A 25043-nucleotide genomic window follows, 5' to 3' on the forward strand; every position below is an offset into this window, starting at 1 on the left:
GAGAAGGGTGTCAATTCAGTAACCCAAAGTCTCTCGATTTGAATAAAAGTACTTAAGGGAAAGAAAGGCATTTATTTAAAATGAAGGGATTACTTTCCTTTAAAAATGTTGGTATTAACCCAATCCATATCGTTGAGGTGAACACTTAGGGTCAGACTGACCACTCTTAGAGAGGAAGAAAAAATTACAGTTAAAGAAAGCCTACCACAATAATTCAAAAGTATAGACATGAAGCTGCAATGAAAATCTTCTTGAAAAGTATATCTGATATTTGAGCAAGTTCAAGGGTTTCACTGGCACCAATCTAGTTGCAGTGAAAATAATATAATTTTTTTTAAAGATTTATTTATTTATTTATACAAGCACTGGGTACAGTAAGAAGCACGGGAGGGTGAGAGAATTCACCAGAGCCAGAGCAGGGAGCAGAGCAGGGAGAAGGACCGAGGTACACTGCTGAGGGGAGCAGCGGGCGGCAGGAGAGGTCTGCGCGCCATGTGGGACCCTCCTCTGGTGGCCGGGGAGCAGCCAGGGATCGAACCGGTGCTGAAGAGGCTGCAGGCAGCTTCACAACCCAGCGCTCAACCGCTGCGCCACCAGGGAGGCCCAATTAATATAATTTATAACAAAATAATAAGACTGCCATGGGAGAAGTAGATCGAAGAGCTCAGCTACCCTAAATGTGAATTTTGCTAGATTTTTCATCTATGAAGTATAATAACAAAATGCACAAAGTTATTAAAAGTATGTGCTATAGAATGAAGGAATATAAACACATATGAGTTAGAGCTCCTAGCCGAAAATTTTTGCAGCCTCTGCAGCACAAGTTCCATCCTGGCTGGCCAGGGAGCAAACCACATGGTGCCGCAGACCTCTCCTGACTCGCCCGCTGCTCCCCTCAGCAGTCTACATCAGTCTATCTAACTGTTCTGTTCCCCACTCAGTCTCTGGTGGATCCTCTCACCTCCCACATCTCTGGCCTGTACCCCAGTTCTTATTATCATAAATAAATATATCTTTAAAAAAAAATGGTACAATCACTTTGGGGAAAGATCTAGAAGCTCTTATAAAACTAAACATACAACTACACTATGATCCAGCAATTCCATCTTTTGGTTTTACCCAAGAGAAATGAAAATATATGTCAATAAAAAGACTGGTACAAGAACATTCAAGACTACTTTATTCATAAAAGTAAAAAACTGGAGAGAGCCCAGATGTCTATCAGTAGGAGAATGGAAAAATAAACTATGATCTATTCACAATAAAAAAGAGCAAACTATTAATAAACTATTGGATGACTCTTGTAGAGTGTCATGCTAGAATGCCTACAAGAAATCATACAGAACAAAAGAGCACATACTGTATGATTACAGTCATGTAATGTTTTAGAACAAACAAAATTAATCTATGATGGAAAAATCAGCAGAGGAACTGATTGGAAAGAGACATAAGGTAACTGTCTATGTCTTGCTAAGGGTTTAGGTTACAAGTGCAAGCATTTTTTTAAAACTTAGTGAAAGTATATTTAATGTAAACACATAACATTGTACATAAATATTTCCTCAAAAATAAAAGTTTTTTCGAAAGAAAAAATATTGAACACTAAGAAATTATATTAAGTATTAAGGAGAAAAGTTGGTATTTTAATTTTACCTTGAAATGCATCAAAGGAATAAAAAGTTTGATGGATAGATGAATGGATGGAAAGATAGAGGAAGTGAGGGAAAAAGGGCAGTGTTTAGAGAGATTGAGAATTTAGTAGCTAACTGGAGGAAAATCATTGTACAAATCCAGCTTTCCTATATATTTGAAATCTTTATAATAAAATATTGGGAAAATTATGCTGGGGTTTGTGATACTAAGTATGACTTCAGGTGTGTTATTCCATGGTTTAGCTAGAAATTGTATTGGGACTTGTTTCTTAAACATTGATAAATCTCTGCATTGTTGTAGACTTAGGGGAAAAAAAACTGAAAATAATATATTTTGAACAGGGGAATCTGTGAAAACATTATTGCATGGAGGAAACAAACATGTTTTCCTTTACATGGATTTAGACAGTAATTAAATCTCCCTGGGAGTTATGTTTGTATGTTTGTTTGGTCTAATAGTTACCCACAGGAAAAACTAGAGGAAAAATGTGAAAGTTCATTTGCATAAGATACTGACAGAACTCTTGGAAGCTACCAGATTTGGAATCTGGAAGCTGATTCTGGAATTCTCCTGCTTAAGTGCACTTAGTGTGTGAGTTGTGAACAATATTTAGAATCCTACCCAAATTAGTTCAGAAGGCTGGAAAGAGAGTGCCCATTCATGTGTAAATCATCAAACTACAAGATCCAAGATGCCTGGAATTTTTTCCCCTCTCAAATGAGGGGAGGTTCTCCAGAGTATTAGGGAGTTCTTAACCTTGGATTCGGGGAAGTGCAAGCGGATCTTGCTATGAAAGTACTATCCAATCTACCCCCTCTTCTGGTATTGTTTATGTGTATGTTTGGAATAAAAATAAACATATATAAAAGCAGTCAACTATCACCTGCACTTTTGAGGAAGCCTCTGGGTAATGCTGATCTGCTATTTCTTCCCTGGCTTTGGTCAAAGTCAGCATGGGTAATAAATTATGGAGTAACAGACCTACATGGTCTCTTCTGTAGTCCCAGACAGTCACTGTTTGCTCATTTTGCTCATCTATAACCCTTGATTGATTGATAAGTTTTCTGGATACTTTAGAATGGAAATGGAGAGTAAAATAGGGAGTCAGCAATAATGTTCCTTTGATCATCACCAATCCTTCAATAAAGCATTATATGTAAACAAGTTTTGTGTTTATGATATGGAAGAAAATTAACGTTCAGTAGTAGGAAGCATAGCCTTCCTCATTTCACCCCTTCACTGAAATCCATGTGGCAGTAGCAGCAACATCATTTTATCAAAGACGTAGGTTCAGCGTTCTAGGTGAAAGGAAGCAAAATGAGAGTAACCCATGGTAATGATGGATATGGGTCACAGTGGCAGGTGGGGCAAATCCCCCTTTACTTAAACATATGACATTACCTTAGAGGGATAGAGGGCATTTCATTATAGAATTATACATAATTATGAAGTTCTAATTCATCTCTTGACATAGGGTGTGCCTTATTATTTATATCTTTAGTAGGAAATAGGAAGGAAACAATTATCCTTCTCTATAAAAGTCTTATTTTTTTAAAAGATTTATTTACTTATGTATACAAGGTCTGGGGTGTAGGCCAGAGGTGTGGGGTGTGAGAGGATTCACCAGAGACAGAGTGGGGAGCATAACGGACAGATCTGCTGAAATACACTGCTGCGGGGAGCAGCTAGACAGGAAAGGTCTGCCTTGCCATGTGGGTTAGCTCCCTGCTTGGCCCAGGATCAAACCCCTGCACCTCCAGGGAGGCCTAGAAATCTTATAATATGTTGGGAAGACAAAACTTAAGCAAAACCATTAGTATAATGTATATATTAAGATGCTTAATTGTGTGATAAATGTGAGCAATACAGGATTAAGAAAAGAAAAAATCAGTGTAAACTGGATCACACCAATGTAAACTGGATTCACCACTTCTCTTGTTCTTTCTGGAGTGTGTCTTATCAGTATATCCTTGCTTTTTTCCTCTACACCCCCAACTAACACTTATCTCAGTGCCTGACATTAGCTATGAAGGTACTAATTGTTTATTGAATATTCCTAGCTAATTTCTCTACCACTAATCATAAGTTTTCTTACATTCCCTAAGTGAAGGCCATTACTATTGTCTTAGTTGCTCAAGTTAGAAAGTTTAGTATCAAGGCTCTTCCTTGCCCTCACATGCAAGGAGCCACCCAGTTCCTTAATTTCTATTCTTTGATTATAATAACCTTTCCATTGCTCTCCAAGTCTCCAGTTCTCCACTTTCTGCCTCCTGTCACTATCTTCCAATACATTCTCCACAGTGCTGTCAAGTGTTCCAGGTAAGACAGAGAGAAATTAAATTTTGTTACTTCTCCATCTTCAGTTTCTCTCTACTGACATCATTATAAAATCCACACTCCTTAGTGAAGTCAAGCAAAAGCTTTCTGATCTGTCTTTTCCTTTTATTTTATCTTATATCTTATGCATGTTTCTTTAGGCATAAGTATTTTAGAATCTTTTTTTTTTTTTTTAGTATTTTCAAATCTTTGAGCTAATTCCTTTGCTGGGAATATTTTACTACACATCTACTCCAATTTATCTCTCCTTTATGCCAGAGTTCAAGAATATCCAAAAAAACAAACCTAGTGCCCTTTCTCCACCTGGGGAATGCCCCACTCTGTGCATATAGTTTTGGTATCCCTAGCAATTAGCTAGCAATTAGCACAGGGCTAGATGCATAGCAGTGATCAATAAAAATGCTTGCTAATGAATAAAAACAGCTCTCTCTGGCTCAGAACTAGCTTGTGGCTTCTTCGCCAAATGCACCAAGAATGTCAGGGTCATTGGCGAATTTGGGATCCATTATGATGCCTCCCTCAGGAAAATGGTGAAGAAAATGGAAGTCACCCAATTTGTGTTGCCAAGTACACTTGTTCCTTCTGTGCCAAAACCAAGATGAAGAGGTGAATTGTGGGAATCTGACATTGTAGTTCCTGCATCAAATAGCAATTGGGGTACTTGGGCCTATAACCCCACCTCTGCTGTCACAGGAAAGTTGGCCATCAGAAGTCTGAAAAAATTGAAAGATCAGTAGAATCTCCACCATTTCAAAATTGCTAGCTTATAATAAATGGGTTAAGTAATATAACAGAATAATTTTGATTTGCTAATTTTGTTAATTAATGTTCTGATATGCATTGCATTAATTTTGCTTCTCAAAAGAGACTTGGAAATTAAAATCTTTGTAAGTTCTACTGGAAAAAAAAGAATAAAAACTTATGTTAAAGTAAAATGAAATAAAGTAAAATGAAAACATAGACATGCAAGCACAGATAGACAAAATTGGATGAGGAGATTTAAAAACTACTGAATTTGAAGGGCATGATGAGATAGAGGCAGGAGACTAGTTATGAGGTCTTCAAAAGAAGACCTAATGTGGGGTCTCCTTGGTGGCTCAAGGGCTTAAGCATCAGCACTATGAAGCTATCTGCAGCCACTGCACCAGGAGTTCCATCCCCCAGCAGGGAAATGACCCACGTGGTGCAACAGACCTCTCCTGTCTCACCTGCTGCTCCCCTCAGCAGTGTATTTCAGTCAGTCTGCCTGTTCTGTTCCCCACTCTGTCTCTGGTGAATCCTCTTACCTCCCGCATCTCTGGACTGTACTCCAGTTCTTGTATGCATAAATAAATAAATCTTTAACAGAAAAAAAAAAAAAGACCTAATGCGGTGAAGTCACCAATATCCAAGATCTGGTCATCAGTTCTATAGGTCAGAAATCATCTTGTAAGTGGCCCAAAGATCACTAAAGCTAGCCTAATTGATAAGATACTGATAGTCACTACTAATTAATATTACTGAATACTTGTTATTGTCCCACAATATTCTAAGTACTTTAAGAGAATCTGTCTTCAAAACACTCTCTGAGGTAGGTTGTTTCAGGTTATTATCTCTAGTCTAAAGATGAAGAAACTGAAACACCCATAAGCAACTTTTCCAGGGTTATACAGCTAGTAAATGATAATTTAAAAATTAGTAAAGGATTGTAATTAACATTTTGTAAAGAAATAATTCTCAGAAAGCAATACACATAGAAAGGGAGGAAAAAGATTTAAGTATTTAAGAACTAGTCTATGAGCCCAATAACTGACTAGTAGGCATTCCAGAGAAAATAGATTTAAAATGAGGGGGAATAAATTATCAAAGAAATAAATATGATTTTCATATAAAAATGAGTTTTTGAGTTTCAAAGTTCTCTGTGTACTCAGAACAATGAGTGAAAAAGTTTCAATACCAAGGCACATTATGAAATATCAGAACATTGGAAGTAAAAAGAGGATCTCCTGTAGCCAGAATGCACAGCTCTATGAACAAGAGGAGAAGTTAAATAAGTAGGTCTATGATAAAGGAAACAATAGAAGCAAGGAGCCAGTTTCCCCGCTTGTCAGGGAATTGGTACAATGTGGAGACCCTGTGTCAGCTCACCAAAGAAATTAAGAATGCATGTAAGACCACTGATGGCTGTCAATGTCAGCTAAAGAAGCAGAGATGATGAAAACAAAGTAGTTAAGTAGCAAGACTGATTTGTCTTCTATTCCTAATTTAATTCTCCAAACAGAGGAGTTAGCCTTGAAAAGGAAGGAGGGAGAAATATCCTAGAATTAGACACTTTGCCAAGGCCAGTCTTTAAGGGTTTGGAGAGGGAGAACGTGTGAAAAACTGACTTTATTTTACAGATTCCTGTGGCTATTCATCAGTGGCTACAAGTCTGACCAACAGTGGAAAATGTTATAAAACACTGAAAATTTTAACATAGGCTAAGCTAGACTTTGATAATTTAAAAGATCAGAAAACTAAGGAATCTTCCAGAGAGTTGTTATGTGAAAGGGGGTTTGAAGGAAAGGTATTAAAAAGAATACACTGGAAGCATTGACTACAGAAAAAAAAAAAACATTTTTTGTTTATATTCCGACCAACGTCAGGTTCCTTAGTAACTTGATCACACAAAAGTAAAAGTAGCTAGTAAGTAGTTTATAACAAAGTTAAGTGAATAAGTAAGAACTGAAAATTGTATGTACATGGAAAGTACAATTCTGAGTAATCTGAATCCATTAAACAAAGCCTGGAGCAGATAACTTAATTTTCTGTAAATCGCAGTTTTGCATACAGTCAGCAAAGACTGTGTAACTAACCAAACCTACTATTATACTTCTTTTTGCCATTTATTTAAGATGTATAAATAAGTTTATTTAGTAAGATTGCTTTTCAAAAATCCATGTTGAATGATGGATAATTGACCACCTTCTGTGGACTTATAAATTATGGTCTTTTTTTGGGGGGAGGGGAAGTTTGGTTATTTTTGTTTTTGAAAGATTAATGCCACAGTAGCTCAAAGAAGAAAACTAAACAGAGTGTGATCTCCCAGTTCCTCCCCTTTCCATTAAAAACTGAGTATTATACTTGACTTTTCCCATTATCTGCAATCATTCCAGTTTGCAGGGAGTCCATACATATAATTGTTAATAGTGCAGATATTTCAGAGAACATGTCTTTGAGCCTTCTCGGGAAGATTCTTTTAGGCCCACCTGATGTGAAATCATCTACCCCTATTCTATCTCTAACTCCAGTTTCTATAGCATGGTGTTGGTAATATCTGTATGAGGACTCTAATTTGTGAAGTCTTCCTCTCACATTGGAATATTTTAGGAAAGGGTAAGAATCTCCTGGAATTATTAATCTCATACCTAGAAATGCACCAACCTCTTCTTAATTCATTCCTGGTAAGTTGCTGGTAGAAATCTTTTTTTTTTAATTTATTTATTAAAGATTTATTTATTATGATTTATGCCTGCAGGAGCTGGGGTACAGGTCAGAGGTGTGGGGAGTGAGAGAATTCACCAGAGACAGAGTGGGGAGCAGAACAGGTAGATCTGCTAAAATACACTGTTGAGGGGAGCCATACGCAAGACAGGGGAGGTCTGCTGTGCCATGTGGGTTGCTCCCTGGCAGGGTAGGCCAAGATCAAACTCACCCTATAGTGGCTGTCAACTGCTTGATAGCACTGTCTTTAACCCCTGCACCACCAGGGAGGTCCTCTTTTTGTTTTTAAATAGCAACTATACATGACCCCAATGGACAATATACTTGGCCTACATAGCATAAAAACCACCAGAGACTAGCTCCTTTCAATTATAGCTGTTGCAACCATGCACATCTGAAACTTATATGATATAATGCAATGTTATTTTAACTTTTCAACATTTCAGATATTTTCTAAAAAAGATTTTATTTTTATTTATTTATACATATAAGAACTGGGGTAGGCCAGAGGTACAGGGGATAAGAGGATTCACCAGAGACAGAGCGGGCAGTAGAACAGGTAGATCCACTGAAATACACTGCTAAGGGGAGCATCAGGCAAGACAGGAAAGGTCTGCTGTGCCATATAGGTTAGCTTCCTGGTCCAGGATTGAACTCAGGCTACGTGGTGATAGTCCTGAGACTTAAACCCTAGGCCACCAGGGAGGCCCCCATGACCATTTTTTTAATAATGTGTTAAAAATTTTTTTTTTTCTGGAGGTTTTCAAGGCAGGATGACAAAATTTACAAGTCCATATGCATTTAAACCTGTATCAAACATACCTGCCATTGTAATGCTAGTTCATTCCTAACAGTGTAATACAGCCTTTTTCTCTGGCGAAAAAAAATACCTTCTCCAGATATTTTAATGTAGACTGAATATCATACTAATACCATCCATATTAACATAGAATTTTAAAGTTTACCAGCCTCTTTCATAAATAATTGTTTTCACAACAACACATTGTGGTCACTGGATTTATTATCTACTTAATAGATGAAACAAGGTCACACAATCATGAAGTAACAGAACTGAGGCAAATAGAACGCTGAACTTTCCACACTACTAAGCTGTCTCTTCCATATACATCAGGACAGCATATCCCTCTTGTAGAGCTTTTTTCCCAAGGTGATAATATTCACTTCCTCAATCTCCTTTAGAACAAAATAAAATACAAATTTAAATAGAAGAGGAAAACCCTACAAAATAGCTCTTCCTTTTTGATAAATTTACCATTTCCTTTCTGAAAGAAATTATCCTTGTATCACTTAAACTGCACCTACACATACAATCTGTGATATTTTAACAAATATGTGGGAACAGTTCTAAGACAAGGAAATTCAAAACTGTAACCTCAGTTCTGCAAGCAGATCAAGTTAAATGCTAGTCCCATGACCTATAGGTTTCATATTATTCATATTCATCTTAGTACTTATTCATATTTATCATATAAAGGCTTTATCTTATTTTTTCTCTACTAATAATCAAAAAGTCATAGACCCAATCTGTTTTATATTTGCTGCAGTTAAGACAAATTCCTCTTTATCTCATATTAAAAGGATCATAGTTGTGGGTCAACTACTGGCTGATGTACAGATAAAACGGCTTTGGAAAGAAATGTCTTGCCATTTTGAAAAAAACGATTATTTAATAAAAAAGGTTTTACTTTTTTTTTAAAAGATTTATTTATTTATGCATACAAGAGCTGGGGTATGGGCCAGAAGAGGGCGGGGGTGGGGGGCGGTAAAAGGATTCACCAGAGACAGAGCAGAGCAGAACAGGGGAGCAGAACAGGCAGACCGACTGAAACACACTACTGAGGGGAGCAGCAGGTGAGTAAGGAAAGGTCTGCTGTGCCATGTGGGTTGCTCCCTGGCCGGCTGGGGACTCTGCCCTGCAAAGGCTGTGGACTGCTTCACAGGCTGCGTCTTAACCCCTTGCGTTACCAGGGGGGCCCTAAGTTTTCCTTTTTTGATCCATGATGTTATTAGTAGCATTGATTTCAATATTAACATTATTACCAAGGTAATTTCTTGTGTTTCATTAAGGTTAAGAGAAAAAGGATCTAAGCATTCTCAATACCTTTTCTGATCTTCAGGAGGGCATCTCAATGTAGTTGGAAAAAATACTTGGTTGAATATCTGGAGAGGAGAACTGGGCTCTTGCACATACTGTATAGAGTGTGAGCTGAGCAATTCCTTTTTTCTGGGCTTTCCTTTCCTCATCCCTAAAATGAGGAGGCATATTAGTTCTAGATATCATCCTAAAGGTTCACTTTAGCTCTAGCTCGTCATCGTAAAACCTATTAACGTTTCTTGAGACAAGATATTCTAGAGTATAGACAACACTGGGAGTGTGCGGACACCTAAATAATGTTTTATCGGCTGGGGCAGTTACAACTACTCAATACTAAAAAGCCCTAGGATCCAAATCAGGTAGCATCCGGTAATGCAGTTCAAGTCATAGCCCTTAGACCCGTGGGGCTGTTATTAGGTCATTTGAAGGATTAGAGGTAACAATTTCAGTGCACTAAATGGTTGCCTGAATCACTGTCAAGGATCCCTGAGAGTGAAAGCAGGGTATGTGATGTTTGAAAAGCACTTACAGCAAAAACAGAAGCCAATAAAATAAGAAGTGAATATTCCTCCGTAGTTGCAACTCAGTCCCTACATTTTACCTACGTAAAACCAGGAGTTTAGATCTACTCTCAAGGCTAAGGGGAAAGTTTTTCCACCAGTTTCCAAGACACGGCTGAGGGTCAGGAGAGGAACCAGCATACAAGATCTATAACATTCAAAGCAATTCCAATGACACTCTCCCGGCCACCGCGCGTCGCGGTACACAAAACCGCATTGGCGGCCTCCCGCTCCCGCTCGGGCCTACAAAGCCGCCGACGGCACCGGCGGAGCCCAGACCACAGCCCGAGCCTACCCGGCCGCGCTGGCCCCACCTCTTGAGGCGCTTCCGCCGCCCCGCGCCTCGAGCTCCTCCTCTCATTGGCCAACCGCAGCCCAGGGGTGGGCGGGGGAAATGCGTCAGTCAGTGCGCTCACTTCCGGCCAGGGAGCGCGCCGGTTGATTCGTCCTTCCTCAGCCGCTGGTGCTCGCAGCTCGGAAATGGCGGGTAAGTTCCCGGGAAAAGTTTACCGAGGGGAGGGGGCGGGCAGGTCGGGGAAAGAACGTCGAGACGGTGGTGACAGTGCCCGCCTGGAACTTTCCGGCCGTAGCCTGGGTTCTGGAAGGCCTGCTCCAGCCTGGGAGCCCCGAACTCCGAATCCAGCTCCTTGTCCGCCGTGGTTCGCGCCCCCGCCCCCAACTGCCGGGGGTTCTGCGCCTTTTGCGAGGGATTCGGCCCTTGGCGAGGGCCGGAGAGGCTGGGGGAAGCGTCGCAGTTTGGGCTTGTAAGGTGCCAGGTGCCAGGAAGCTTGCTTCTCGTCGCCTTCATCTTGCCCGACACTGCCTCAGCTACACTGCTTCTGTCTACTTCCCGCCAGCTGATTGTAATGCTCGGATCCTCCTCCTCCAGGTTTCCCTCCACCTTCCGCTACAGGCACCTCGGAGCTAGCGCCTTGCTGGCTGGCCCTGCGCTGGGACTGCCACTTACTCTCACTGACTTCGTAATCTTCTCCTTACTCTCTCACTCTTGAACATTCCTTGGCTCTGTTTAGATTTCCCTTGAAAAAATCGATTCTCGCATCCTTTCTTCATCTAAACTTTCAGAGTATGTCTACTATAATATAATTCTCTTGTGTTCATTCTATTCTGCCCTTTTCTTTACTGAGTTCTCTTCATTTTACAATATTAAATTTGTCATTGCTATTCTTTTGAATGTGTATGAAGACGCTTTGGGTATATCCCCCCCCCCCCGCCCCAGTTGCGTATCTTTTGAACTGATGGATGGTTTCTACTTTATCTTTTGCCAGTGTCTTCATAGTAGTCTGATTACATTTTTATGGATGTATTGCATAGACAAGCTCTATGACTGTAGGATCTTGGGAATACTCTGGTACCGTAAAAGGGCGGGGGTGGGAGAAAACACATATTTTGTAAAATGTACATATAATAAGAATTTACACCTAAAATGAATCTTAGCTTCACCACTTGGTTGTTGAATGCCTTTAAACAACTAAACCTCTTTCTAGACTTTTGATTTTGAATATGAAGTTGGACAGATGATACCTATTTATAGCATTGTGGGGATTAAACTAAAGTATAATTTCACAAGTTAAATTTGATTGCTTGTATTATACATAAGTTTCTTGAGATAGATTCTTTTGTCTCAATTTTGTATGCTGTGGTCAGAGAATCAATAGTAGCTCCATTTCACAAGTCTGGTAAATAAATGGTGACACCTGTATTTGAATCTGAGAATTGTGACTCCAGACCATTAATCTATACAACTTGTGTTTCCCATTCCCCTGTGCTTTAAGCACTTATTAAATTTATGGTATCCCAATACCCCTTTTGTTTCTGCTCATGATCCCCTCCCCCCGAATTTTTACTAATATTTGTGCTCATGTTGTCAGGAGTTTCACTGTCATCTTTACTTGGAAGTTTCTCTTGATATATGACTAATTCCATTGGTAATTATGTATGGTAGCCACATACAGTAAAACCATTTGGTCATTCCCCTCGCCCATATTTTGACTTTACACTCACAAGGTAAAAAATAATTTTAATACGGAAAAATTTTCTGTCCCCACTCCTGTCCCTAGTACCCATTCCTTCTCTCTTAGCTTAGAGGTGACCATAGTTAACAGTTCTTGTTATTCGTCCTGAGATAAAATATGCATTATCAGCGGATGGTTTTTTAATATTTTATATGTAGAATTTTTCCAGTGGTAGAAATAAAATGCTGTTGTAATTATGAAAGAATATTTTCAATTTGTTTCTTAGTGGAACAGTGGCATCCTTTTTATTTTTCTTTTGAAAAGGCTACTTAGCTATACATCCTACCAGGTAATTTTATATTAGTATTAAATATTTGGAAAAGTCAATCTGTGAGGTTAGTTTTCAGGTTTACTCATTTATGTAAAGCAGGCCTACTTCTAAGTCTCTCAAAAGTGATGACTTTTGTGGTTTGTAATGAGGCATTTACTCAGTACATTTATGTGGAGTATATGAAAAGTGAACTGTACTTGTGATCTGTTGGATTGTTTTGAATCTTATTTTAATTCATTTTGAATAAGAACCCTACTGTAAGTTTGACTATTTCAACCACTTCCAGCAGATCTTTAAAAAGCCTTTTCTCTTAGGATTTGGTGCTATGGAGAAATTTTTGGTTGAATACAAGAGTGCAGTGGAGAAGAAATTGGCAGAGTACAAATGTAACACTAACACAGCAATTGAACTAAAATTAGGTATGTATGCCATTTCTAAGTGATAGTATATATGTACTGTTTGTGTATGTATAATCTTTATAAATTTAAAGTAGAATCATATGTAAGAGTAGTTTATGTAAATGTATGGTGTTCTGTACTTATAAAACATGACTTTTACTCTTGATTTATGTCATTGAGTGGATACGTGTTTGAGAGGTGGCAGAGTTTACCTATAAGAAGTACACTGTGGCAAAGGTTATAGCCTCTGCCTTCCCTTTTTTGCTTATAAAAATAATAAACAACAAATGTTGCTGAGTCTAAATTTACTGTATGACCCAATGAGTCTACACCTAGAAAATAAAAATGCATATTGATACAAAAACCTGTACATGAATGTTCATAACATTTTTCACAATAGCCCCAAATGAAGACAACTGCATTCTGTCAGCTGGTACATGTACCAGTTGTGTGTATGTGTACATGCATGTATATGTATATACATACATGATGAAATATTATTTGATAATGAAAAGGAATGGAGAGCTGACATTTATTATGAGACAGATGAAATTCAAAAACATCCTAAGTGAAACAAACCAGATGAAACCCTCCACATGTTGTATGAGTTCATTTATACACAATGAAAATGTTTAGAAAACACAATTACATGGAGCTAAAAAATGGATTACTGGTTGCCTGGGGCTGAGTGTGGTTGTACATGGGCAGATTTCTTGAGGGATGATGGCAATGTTTTAAAATTAGATTGCGGCAGTGGTTGCATAATTCTAAATTTACTAAAAATCATTGACTTACACAGTTAAAACTAGTGCATATTATGGTTTGTAAAGTATGCTTCAATAAAACAGTTTAAATAATAATTACATGCTCATGAATCCTGATCCCATCACGTTTCTTGCTTCAGCTTCCTCATCTTTATTTTATTTTTCAAAGGTTTATTTATTTATGCATACAAGAGCTAGGGTACAGGCCAGAGATACGGGGGGGTGAGAGAAAGAGTGGGGAACAGAACAGACAGATTGACTGAAATACACTGCTGAGGGTAGCAGCAGGCGAGACAGGAGAGGTCTGCTTTGCCATGTGGATTGTTCCCTGGCCAGCCCAGGATCGAACTTGTGCTGCAGAGGCTGCAGATTGCGTCATAGTGCAGTGCTTAACCCCTTGCGCCACCAGGGAGGCCCAGCTTCCTCATCTTTAAATGTAATTATATGTAATAATATGTAATAATATTTCTTGGTGATTGTAAAAATTAAATGTGAGATTAAATGCTAATAAAGTGCTTAAACAGTGACATTATAGGCAATCTTACTAAATGTTACTATTTTTTTTAAATATTTATTTATTTATGTATTCATATAAGAACTGGGGTACAGGCCAGAGGTGCAGGGGGTGAGAGGATTCACCAGAGACAGAGTGGGAAACAGAACAGGCAGATTGACTGAAATACGCTGCTGAGGGGAGCAGAGGGTAAGACAGGAGTGGTTGGCTGCATCATGTAGGTTTAGCTCTCTGGGGCTACCGATAGCTTCATAGCGTGTGACTTAACCCCTTGCGCCACCAGAGAGGCCCAGCTACTATTATTTTTTAAAACAATGCACTTAAAACAAGTATATTAGAAATACAGAGAAGGTGACAAAGAAGGTAATGGTCCCCTGAACTCTCACTGCAAAGGTTATACTGAGCTAGATTTTTATCTTATGCGTGTATTGATTTTCCTAAAACAAGGGTCCTGTTTTGAGACTATTTTGTTATTTACCTTACTGTATTAACTATCATTCCCTCTAACTCCATATAGACCTACTTTATTCTTTTAACTTATGTAATAAAGTGTTAAATAAAGAGATAACTGAGGCACATTCAAAATTGTCAAAAATGAGTTTATTTGGGAATATAAGAGCAATTGCATTCAGGACATTCAAAGTATTAGGCTCTAGGTAAACTGTGGGATAGGCTGTATTTATGGTCAGGCAATGTAAATAGGGAAGAGTTCAGTATGAAACCAACGGAGACCAGCCCTGAAAATTCCCGGAGCAGACAAAACTAGCCCCGTCTAGCTCATGTTATGAGACCAACCCAACCTGCATCATCTATTTATGCCTTTGGGAAAAGTTGTCTGTAAATCATTGATTTATGGGAGATCAGTCTCTCAGTTCTTTTCCTATTTTCTTGAGGGCACATGTGTGAGATTTTCCATTTTATAGTCTCCATTTCCACCTTAAATTGAAATTCTTTCATAGCAGTATGACTGTATCATAACTTATTAAGTGTTCTCTATTGGGGATTTTTAGGTTGCTTCACCTTTTGGTGTTAAAAATAGTTCTCTGATAAATATCCTGTGTGTATCTTTTACCAACTTGTTCAATAGACTGTGTATCTAGAAATTGAAATAGTAGATCAGTTTCTCAACTTCAACACTATTGACATTTTTGGATTAGATAATTCTTTGTTGTAGGGTGCTGTCCTAAGCAATGTAGGATGTTTAGCAGCATCCCTGGTCTGTACTCCTAAATGTCAGTAACGTTCTCCTACAACCAAACTGTCTCCTGACACAGCCAAATCTCCCCGGCAGGGGTGAGTAATGCCCCTGTTTGAGAACATTTATGCTAGGTCAAAAGGAGAGGAACATATTCTACTTTCGTAACTTTTGCCAAATTGCCTTCCAAAAAAGTACCCATACTTAATCCAGAATTTTTTGTGATTGCATTTTTACCTTTATCTTTGTCGGTATCACATATTATCATTATAAAGCAAAACCCTGCTCCTTTGACTGGGAAAAGGTGCATTTTGCATTTTGTTTAATGATTAGAGAGATTCATCAGTTTTTCTTTTCTCTTTTTGGTCATTTTTATGCCTTACATGAATTGGTTCTTGAAATAGACTTTTTATTTAATTGTAGGAAAAAATAACTTAGTATTTTTACTATTTTTAAGTGTATAGTTCTGTAGTGTTGAACATATACACATTATTGTGTAAGGGATTTTTAGAATGTTTTCAACTTGTAAAACTGAAATTCTGTACTCCCTAAACAACTCTCTGTCTCCTCCACGTGACCATCATTTTATTTTCTATTTCTAGAATTTGATTACTTTAGATAATTCAGTGAAATCATAGTGTTTGTCTTTTTGTGACTGAAATTTCACGCATCATAGTATCCTCAAAATTCATCCATTTTATATGTGACAGAATTTCTTAACTTTTAAGACTGAATAATATTTGATTGCATGCATCCCCCATATTTTGTTTCTCCATTCCCAGGTTAATAGATACTTGGATTGGTTCCAGGTTAATAGATACTTGGATTGGCTGTTGCTGTTATGAGCCTATTGGAGGAGTGTGCAAATAGATATTCAAGATTCTGCTTTGAATTCTTTTGGATATATATATGCACATAAGTGGGATTGCTAGCTCATATGGTAATTAATTTTTAATTTTTTTTTTAAGAATCACCATGTCATTTTCCATAGTGGCTGCACCATTTTACATTTCACTAACAATCACAAAAGTTCCATTTTCTCCATGTCCTTGCCAACACTTGTCATTTTGTTTTGACTGTTTTTTGGAAGTTAAAAATTTTTATCAGAGAAGTATATCCTTTATATTTTAAGAGAATTAGCCCTTTTTTTGGGTCGTATATTGCCAATACTTTTTCCTAGATTTGACTTTTGTGACTTTGTTACATTGAACTTGAAAATTTTTATCTAGAGCAATTTGTTTTTCTTTTATGAGTTTTAATTATGTCTTATAAAAAGGTCCTCCTCTTTCTAAGATTATAAAGAAATTTATAGTTTGTTTTAGTATTTTTTGTGTTTAAAAAAAACTTAAACCAATCCAGCTTTATGCTTCACCAGATGAGTTAGCCCATTATCCACCTGCCAATTTGATGTCTTTCAATGATAAAAAACTTAGCTTTTAGGGCCTCCCTGGTGGCGCAGCGGTTGAGCGCTGGGTTGCGAAGCTGCCCGCTGCCTCTGCAGCGCCGGTTCGATCCCGGCTGCTCCCGGCCACCGGAGGAGGTCCCACATGGTGCGCAGACCTCTCCTGCCGCCCGCTGCTCCCCTCAGCAGTGTACTTCGGTCCTTCTGCCTGCTCTGCTCCCCGCTCTGGCTCTGGTGAATCCTCTCACCCTCCGCGCTTCTGACTGTACCCAGTGCATGTATAAACAAACAAACAAACAAATAAATAAATAAAAAAAAACATGCCTCTAAAAAAAAAAAAAAAACTTAGCTTTTATCACACTAAAGAACCGTGTATTCTTAGGTTCTTTTGGGCCTTTTTTTTCTCCCTGGCTGTTAGCTATAATAAATTTTGTGATTAAGATAGGGTGTGATTTGTTCCCACTCATTACTTTTTCAGTATTTTCCTACATTTTCTCCAATGTTTATTCTTTTAGATGAACATTTTGTCAAGTTCCAAAAAGACTTTTGTTGTTTTTTTAAAAAAATAATAACTTGTGTATAACAAAATCACTTATGTCAAGACTGGATGGGCCTCCCAGGTGGCGCAGCGGTTGAGCGCTGGGTTGGGAAGCTGCCCGCAGCCTCTGCAGCGCCAGTTCGATCCCTGGCTGCTCCCCGGCCACCGGAGGAGGGTCCCACATGGCACGCAGACCTCTCCTGCCGCCCGCTGCTCCCCTCAGCAGTGTACTTCGGTCCTTCTGCTTGCTCTGCTACCCGCTCTGGCTCTGGTGAATTCTCTCGCCCTCCCGCGCTTCTGACTGTACCCAGTGCTTGTATAAACAAACAAACAAACAAATAAATAAATAAAATAAATCTTAAAAAAAACAAGACTGGAAAGCCACATGTAAAAAAATGGAAGTTGGATTACTAATCCATGCCAAACATTAATTCAAATGGATTAAGGATTTGGATATAAGTCTGCAACAATAAAATATATAGAAGGAAACATGGGCTATATATTCTATTGCATTAGTGCTAAAGATATTTTTGGAGATTTGGCCCCTTTGGCAAGAAAAATAAAAGCAAAAATAAGCAGTCAGGATTACCACAAATTAAAAAGATTTTACATAGCAAAAGAAAATATAAATAGTTAAAAAAGACATGTTACTGAATAGAAAAAAATATATATTATATAACTGTCAAGAGATTAATGTATAGAATTTAAAAAATGTATGCAGTTTAACAGAGAAACAAATAAACCCAATTAATAAATGGCAGCAGATCTAAACAGACAACTTATCAGAGAAGATACTTAGAAGGCCATTAAACACATGGGAAAGTGTGCATCATCACTTTAAATAGGGAGATGCAGGTCAAAATCATAGTGGAATACCTCATATCCATGAAAATGGGACATATTAAAATCACCCCCAAGAAGTGCTAGAGAGGATATGGAGAAAGAAGAAACCTTGTTACACTGTTGGTGGGAATGTAAACTGGTACACCCATTTTGGAAATCAATCTAAATTTACCTTAAACTGAAAATGGACCAGCAGTCCCACCCATGGCATGTATCCAAAGGACATAAAACTCTTTCCTATTGTACTTAATGGATTATAGCCTGTCATTACTACTGTCATTACTTTGGTGCTGAAATTGTCCTGTCTTGGCCAGTGGGAGCGCAATTCAATTGTCTTTTTTATGTGTCCTCCTCATTCTTTTATTACTTCATGCTTTGATTGCTTTCTGGAACACCTTGTTCCAGGATCATGTGAAAAAAGGTATTTGAAGCCAAGATCTAGATGCCGGGTGAGCTCAGTGTTGCTGCACTAACATTAAGGAGAGTAGACCCTCTCAATAGACAGAACTTTGGCTCCTTAGCTTAGGTAATTTTGTCTTTTTTAAAGGAATTTGCCCATTTTAAATTTAAAATGACTGAAATAATCTGGTGAAATCAGTAACAGTAGCTGGTAAAGCCCCAAATATTTAGACAAATATTTGGACTTGACAAAATGTTCATCTAACTTTCTTGACAGAATATTCTTCATAATACTCCTCTATTACCTTTTTAGTGAATGAGTTTATCAGTCTTTTTTTCTTTATAAAGATTTTTATTTATTTTATTTATTTTGCATAGAAGAATTGAGGTATAGGCCAGAGGTCTGGAGTGGGGCATGGAGAGGTGGAGAGGATTCACCAGAGACAGAGTGGGGAGCAGATCAGGCAGATCTACTGAAATACACTGCTGAGGGGAGCAACAGGCAAGACAGGAGAGGTTTGCTGTGCCATGTGGGTTAGCTCTCTGGCCTGGGATTGAACTCAGGCAGCTGTGATAGGCCATCACAATGGAAGCCCTGAGACTTAACCTCCAGGCTACCAGAGAGGCTCTTGAGTTTATTAGTCTTACCAATATTTTTAATAATTGCTTTTCTTATTATCTTTTTAAAATTTTGCACACTTAGTCTTTATTATTATTTAAAGACTAAGTGTGCAAAATTTTAAGACTAAGTGTGCAATCATTTCTTTAAATGATAATTACTGTATAATTATTTATTATTTAAATAATAAATAATAATTTTCTCTTTAAAAAGCCCCCCCTTTTTAGGTAGATCTTTACATAACTGATTTTAAACTTTGCCTTTTTAATGCTAGCATTAAAATTTACCTCTACTGATTTTGTGATATTGCACCAATTCTTTATTATTCAATTGAAAATATTTTCTAATCTCCCTTGTAATTTCTTCTTTGATCTATTGATTATACAGAAAAGTGTTGCTTAATTTCTAAATATTTGGAGCTTTACCAGCAACTGTTACTGATTTCACCAGATTATTTCAGTCATTTTAAATTTATTGAGACTTGTTTTATATAGCCCAGCTTTAAAACCTGTACTTTATATATATTGCATGTTTTGGTGAATATCCCAAATGCACTGGAAAATAATTTATATTCTGTATTTTGTACAGTGTCTATAATGTTAATTGGCTTAATGTTCAAGTCTTCTATATTTTTATTGATTTCTGTCTTTTTAAGACAGTTAAGAGAAAACTGTTGAAATCTTCAGTGTAATTGTGAACTTGTTGATTTATTTAGTATCAAATTATGCTTTCTGTATTTTCAAGCTCTAATATTAGGTGCACACAGATTTAGACTTGTGTCTTCTTGGTGTGTTTGCCTTTTAATCATTATAAAACGTTCTCATTATCCGTGGTCATGTAGAATGTAGATTTTTCTTTCTCTCTGTCTCCTCTAATTCTTCATGTTGCCTTGTATTGAAGTCTGCTTTGTCAGATGAATATTAAATTGAGAGTTTCTTTTTTTTTTTTAAAGATTTATTTATTTATGCATACAAGAACTGGGGTATAGGCTAGTATGCGGTGGGGGGTGGGTAAGAGGATTCATCAGAGACAAGGTGGGGAGCAGAACAGGCAGATCCACTGAAATACACTGCTGAGGGGAGCAGCGGGCAAGACAGGAGAGGTCTGCTGCGCCATGTGTGTCAGCTCCCTGGCCAGGGATCGAACTTGTGCTGCAAGTAGCTGCAGATTTCTTCATAATACTGATGCTTAACCCCTGGTGCCACCAGGGAAGCCCCTAAGTTGAAAGTTTCTTAAGCATGGAAGAAATAACAGCGTATTTGGTATGTGGTTGCCTTTGGTTTGTCATAAAAGGGGAAAATTGATACATGAGTTGGAAGGGTAATCTTTGTGGAGTGATATACTTGAGAATATGAGAGGGGAAAGGATCTTACCTATCTGTGGACATGTAAGTCTTAGAAGTTTGGAACATTTTTCTACCATTGCAAGAAGACAGAGTATGTGATAGTGATTGCAAAAAAATTAGAAAGTGTAGAGGTATCAGTCTGTACAGGTTCTCTTCTGAATGCTTCTGTTTCCTAGTTGTTATTGAAGATTTGAGGAAATAGTTATCTTGTCAAAAACAAGGGGGTGAGAGGACTTGAGAACTATGCTACTATTGTCAGATAGCATTAGTGCTCACACTTTTAAGTTAGTACTCATGAATAGAATGTGTGGTCAACCACATCCAATGCAAAGGCGAGGCAAAGAGTTGGCATATAGTCAGAGTTAACTAGAGTTGGGGTTTTAGCAGACTAATATGATGAAGATGGAAGCAAAGGAGTTGAGAATGTTTACAAAGGAGTGGTAATTATTGGTCATGGAATTCTACACTGGAAAGGGGATAGGAAGGAGGGGAAGGACTGTGAAAATGTGATGTTTAATGCATTGTAAGTCCTGGTAGGGTTTGAAGAATTGTTAGAATTAGGTATTACAGGGAGTGAACTAGGAAGAGATAGTGCTAAGATTGTACAATATTTGAACAGATTAAGGGGGGTATGGTTATTGGTAATGATAAATAAGTATATGTTATGAGATTAAGAGGCTAAAAATACAATGAAGTGAAGATTTTTAGAGGAGGGATCAAGAAATGTAGTGGCTGGGTTAATTAATGTTCATCAATTTTTTTTAACAGTATTTATGCATACAAGAGCTGGGGGACTGGCCAGAGGTTGCGGGGTGGGGGGCATGAGGTTTCACCAGAGATAGAGTGGGGGGTTAAGTCTTAGCACTACCACCATGATAGCCCACTGGAGCAGCCTGATTTTGATCTCCAAGATCAGGGAGCTACCCACATGGCACAGCAGACCTCTCCTGTTTCGACTGCTGCTCCCCTTAGCATTGTATTTCAGTAGATGTGCCCATTCTGCTCCCCACTTGGTCTCTGACGAATCCTCTCACACACCCCCCCACCTCTGGTCTACACACCAATTCTATGCAAAAGTAAATAAATCTTTAAAAATAAAAAAGTTGAGAGAATAACAGTATTCACCCATCTAATTCCTAAATTCAACAATTGACATTTTGCCATATTTGCTTTAATATATGTGTATTTTTGCTGAGTTATTTGAAAGTATGTTTCTGAATATCCTGACATTTTTCCCTCATAGCATAGGTCTAATATGAACATTCACATTTATGACCATAATGCTAGAACCACACCTAAAATCTTTAGTGGTAATTCTTTGATATCATGTAGTCTTCCGGTTTTCCTGGTTGTCCTCAAAAACCTTCAGTAGCTTTAAAAAACAAATCATTTCAGCCAGAACAAATCAAGGATTGTGATTATATTTGGTTGTAATATTTCTTTCCTCTCTTAAACCAGAACAGTCCCTTCTCTATATGGAACTTTTCCCCTCTAGGACATTGATTTATTTGGAAAGAGTAAAGTTATTGTGTAGAATTATTACACAAATCTACATTCTATATTTGTCTGTTTCCTTTTGGTAATATTTAACTTGTTCCTGTATCCTCCCTATTTTCTGTAAATCTGAAGATAGAAAGATGGATTAGGGCCTCCCTGGTGGCGCAAGGGGTTAAAGCACTGCACTATGAAGCAATCCGCAGGCTTAGCAGCATGAGTTTGATCCCCAGCCGGCCAGGGAGCAACCCACATGGCGAGGCAGACCTCTTCTGTCTTGTCCACTGCTCCCCTTAGTAGTTTATTTCAGTCAGTCTGCCTGTTCTCTTCCCACTCTGTCTCTGGTGAATCTTCTCACCCCCCGCATCTCTGGCCTGCACCCCAGCTCTTGTATGCATAAATAAATAAATCTAAAAAAAAAAAGATGGATTAGATCTAGGATAAACATTTTTGGTATGATAACGTCACAGATGATGTTCATTGAACTAGAAGGAACATAGTGCTGTCTATACAACAGGGTGTGGTTCTGAATTAGATTACTTGGGAGAGGTGTGTTACTGCAAATCTCTACAGAGAAAAGATATCTTTCCTTCTGAAAAATCCCTTTTTTTTCAAGATTTATTTCTACAAGAACTGGGGTACAGGCCAGAGGTGAAGGAGGGTGAGAGAATTCAGCAGAGACAGAGTGGGGAGCAGAACAGGTGTATGTACTGAAATACACTGCTGAAGGGAGCAGTGGGAGAGGCAAGAGAGGTCAGCCGCGCCATGTGGGTTGCTCCCTGGCCAGCTGGGTATCAAACCTGTGCTGCAGAGGCTGTGGACAGCTTCACAGGGCCGCGATCAACCTGCTGTGCCCCCAGGGAGGCCCCTGAAAATCCTTTTTTTTTTTAATGAAAATCTGCTAGATAATAATTTGGCACCCTGAGAATGACCTGTTGGGTGAGGACAGTATTAGAAAGTTTTCACCTACAAGTTACTTGCCTGTTCATCAATTGCATAGGGATATTTATTTGTTTATTTACTTGTTTGTTTGTTTGTTTGTTTATACAAGAACCGGGGTACAGGCCAGATGCGAGGGAGGGTGAGAAGATTCACCAGAGACAGAGCTGGGAACAGAACAGGCAGACTGACAAAATGCACTGCTGAGGGGAGCAGCAGGCATGACAGGAGAGGTCTGCCACGCCATGTGGGACACTCACCGGCCGGCAGGGATCGAACTGGCGCTGCAGAGGCTGCTGACAGCTTCACAGCGCTGCGCTCAACCGCCTGCGCCACCAGGGGAGGCCCTGCATAGGGATTTTTTTTGGTAAAATTTTTCTTCATAAGATAAATTATATTGGGAAAATACCTAATAATGACAGTATCATAATAACTGTAAATAAAAATAACATGTGGGTCACCTCCCTGACTGGGGATTGAACTCCTGGTGCAGTGGCTGCAGATAGCTTCATAGTTCTAACGCTTAACTCCATGAGCAACCAGGGAGGCCTGGTGTAGCTTTTCCTATTTCAAAATATCTTTTTCAATTTTGTGCTTTCTTTTCCTCTGCATTTTGTATAAACATATGGAAGAAAAACTGTCAGATGCCTCTGCCATACCTACTTTCCTAGTTCATAAAATCAGTAGGGTTTTGATGATGAAGTACTTAGTGATATCTAGTTCATTGCTCACTTGTCTCATGAGATTAGTGTAAATCATATAATGGAAATGTGACATTTTAAGTAGGAAAAATGTTGGCTGTATCCTAGTTATAGTGAAATTTTTGAATTGAAAATATCTGTTACCTTTAATATCTTCTAATATCTATATTTCTTATTCTTTTAAACAGTTCGTTTTCCTGAAGATCTTGAGAATGACATTAGAACTTTCTTTCCTGAATATACCCATCAGCTTTTTGGGGATGAGTAAGTAACTTAGTAAGATGTTTACTGATTTTTATAGTGAAAGAGATGCTTAGTAATTTAGTATGGAAACAAATCCATTTTTTCTTTAAGATCTAGAAATCATAGTTTATTTTTTTACTTTTGTTTTTCATTTGATTTAATTTTAAATTTATATTGAATGGTCTTTTTGATAGAGACACCAATCTACATAATACCTTTCATCACAACAGTCTTAGTGATGGTGTATCATTTGCTACTTTATAGATTGGTGGGACTGGATAATTGCTTAAGGACATATGGATGCTGAAGTTCAGATTCAGGCAGTATCATAGAACCCCTATTGATAACTACTATTTTTTTCCCTACCACTTTGCTACTTCTGGAACAGAATATGCTCCTGTTAGCTAGAAAGCTCAAGTTGTTAATTCTGTGACAAATAAAAAAGCAACTTAGGAAAATTTATTTTTTAAAAGCAACTTTGAAAATATATCTTGGGATATTCAACACAATTCTTTAATTTCCTATACTTTTATTACATTATTAGAATAGTTACCTTTTTACTTAAAATTTCCATTTTGCATTGTTTCAAGAATAGTACTATAAACTGTGTATTCTTTATCTAGATTAACAGTTGTTAACATTTAGTTATATTTGCTTTATCAGTCTCTCTTTTTAAATATGTTGACAATGTTGTTGTTTGTTGAACCATTTGAAAGCACTTGCAAATATGTCTTGATCCCCACTCCTAAATTATTCAGTATACATTTCCTAAAAACAAGGACAGTCATCATAGTATAATTATCAAACCTCAGGAAATTTAACATTGATACAGTATTATTTTCTAATATATGGTTCATATTTCAAATTTTGAGAACTGAATTTCAGTAGTTCTTTTTTTTTTCCTTTTTTTTTTTTTTTAAATAGAGGCATGTTTTTATTTATTTATTTTATTTGTTTGCTTGTTTATACATGCACTGGGTATAGTCAGAAGCACGGGAGGGTGAGAGAATTCACCAGAGCCAGAGCGGGGAGCAGAGCAGGCAGAAGGACCGAAGTACACTGCTGAGGGGAGCAGCGGGCGGCAGGAGAGGTCTGCGCGCCATGCGGGACCCTCCTCCTGTGGCCGGGGAGTAGTCGGGGATCGAATTGGCCCTGCAGAGGCTGCGGGCAGCTTTGCAACCCAGCGCTCAACCGCTGCGCCACCGGGGAGGCCCAAA

General features: G+C 38.1%; 1 protein-coding gene and 1 long non-coding RNA gene across 4 annotated transcripts in view; one reads left to right on the top strand and one right to left on the bottom strand.

Moving 5' to 3' along the window:
• Positions 1-8473: 8473 nt before the first annotated feature.
• On the bottom strand, positions 8474-10412 carry LOC129146638 (uncharacterized). Its single transcript, XR_008553582.1, has 3 exons — positions 10098-10412; positions 9575-9719; positions 8474-8646 (listed from the first exon to the last, which is right to left on the bottom strand). It is a non-coding gene; the product is annotated as an uncharacterized LOC129146638 (long non-coding RNA).
• Positions 10413-10541: 129 nt separating this feature from the next.
• The window catches only part of HAT1 (histone acetyltransferase 1), a 51467-nt gene continuing 36965 nt past the window's right edge, over positions 10542-25043 (top strand). The window contains exons 1-3 of one of the 3 annotated variants that reach the window (XM_037523536.2): positions 10542-10615; positions 12747-12851; positions 23772-23847. In XM_037523536.2, the coding sequence (XP_037379433.1) occupies positions 10609-10615; positions 12747-12851; positions 23772-23847 (188 nt within the window). In that variant the 5' untranslated portion in view covers positions 10542-10608. Of the gene's footprint in view, positions 10616-10782; positions 11018-12746; positions 12852-23771; positions 23848-25043 lie in introns of those variants that run through there. The other 2 variants (XM_037523537.2, XM_037523539.2) reach the window with 2 other exon arrangements.

This window comes from Talpa occidentalis, unplaced genomic scaffold (assembly GCF_014898055.3).
Source record: "Talpa occidentalis isolate TD23 unplaced genomic scaffold, MPIMG_talOcc4v2.1 talOcc4.3, whole genome shotgun sequence".
NCBI classification, from domain to species: Eukaryota; Metazoa; Chordata; class Mammalia; order Eulipotyphla; family Talpidae; genus Talpa; species Talpa occidentalis.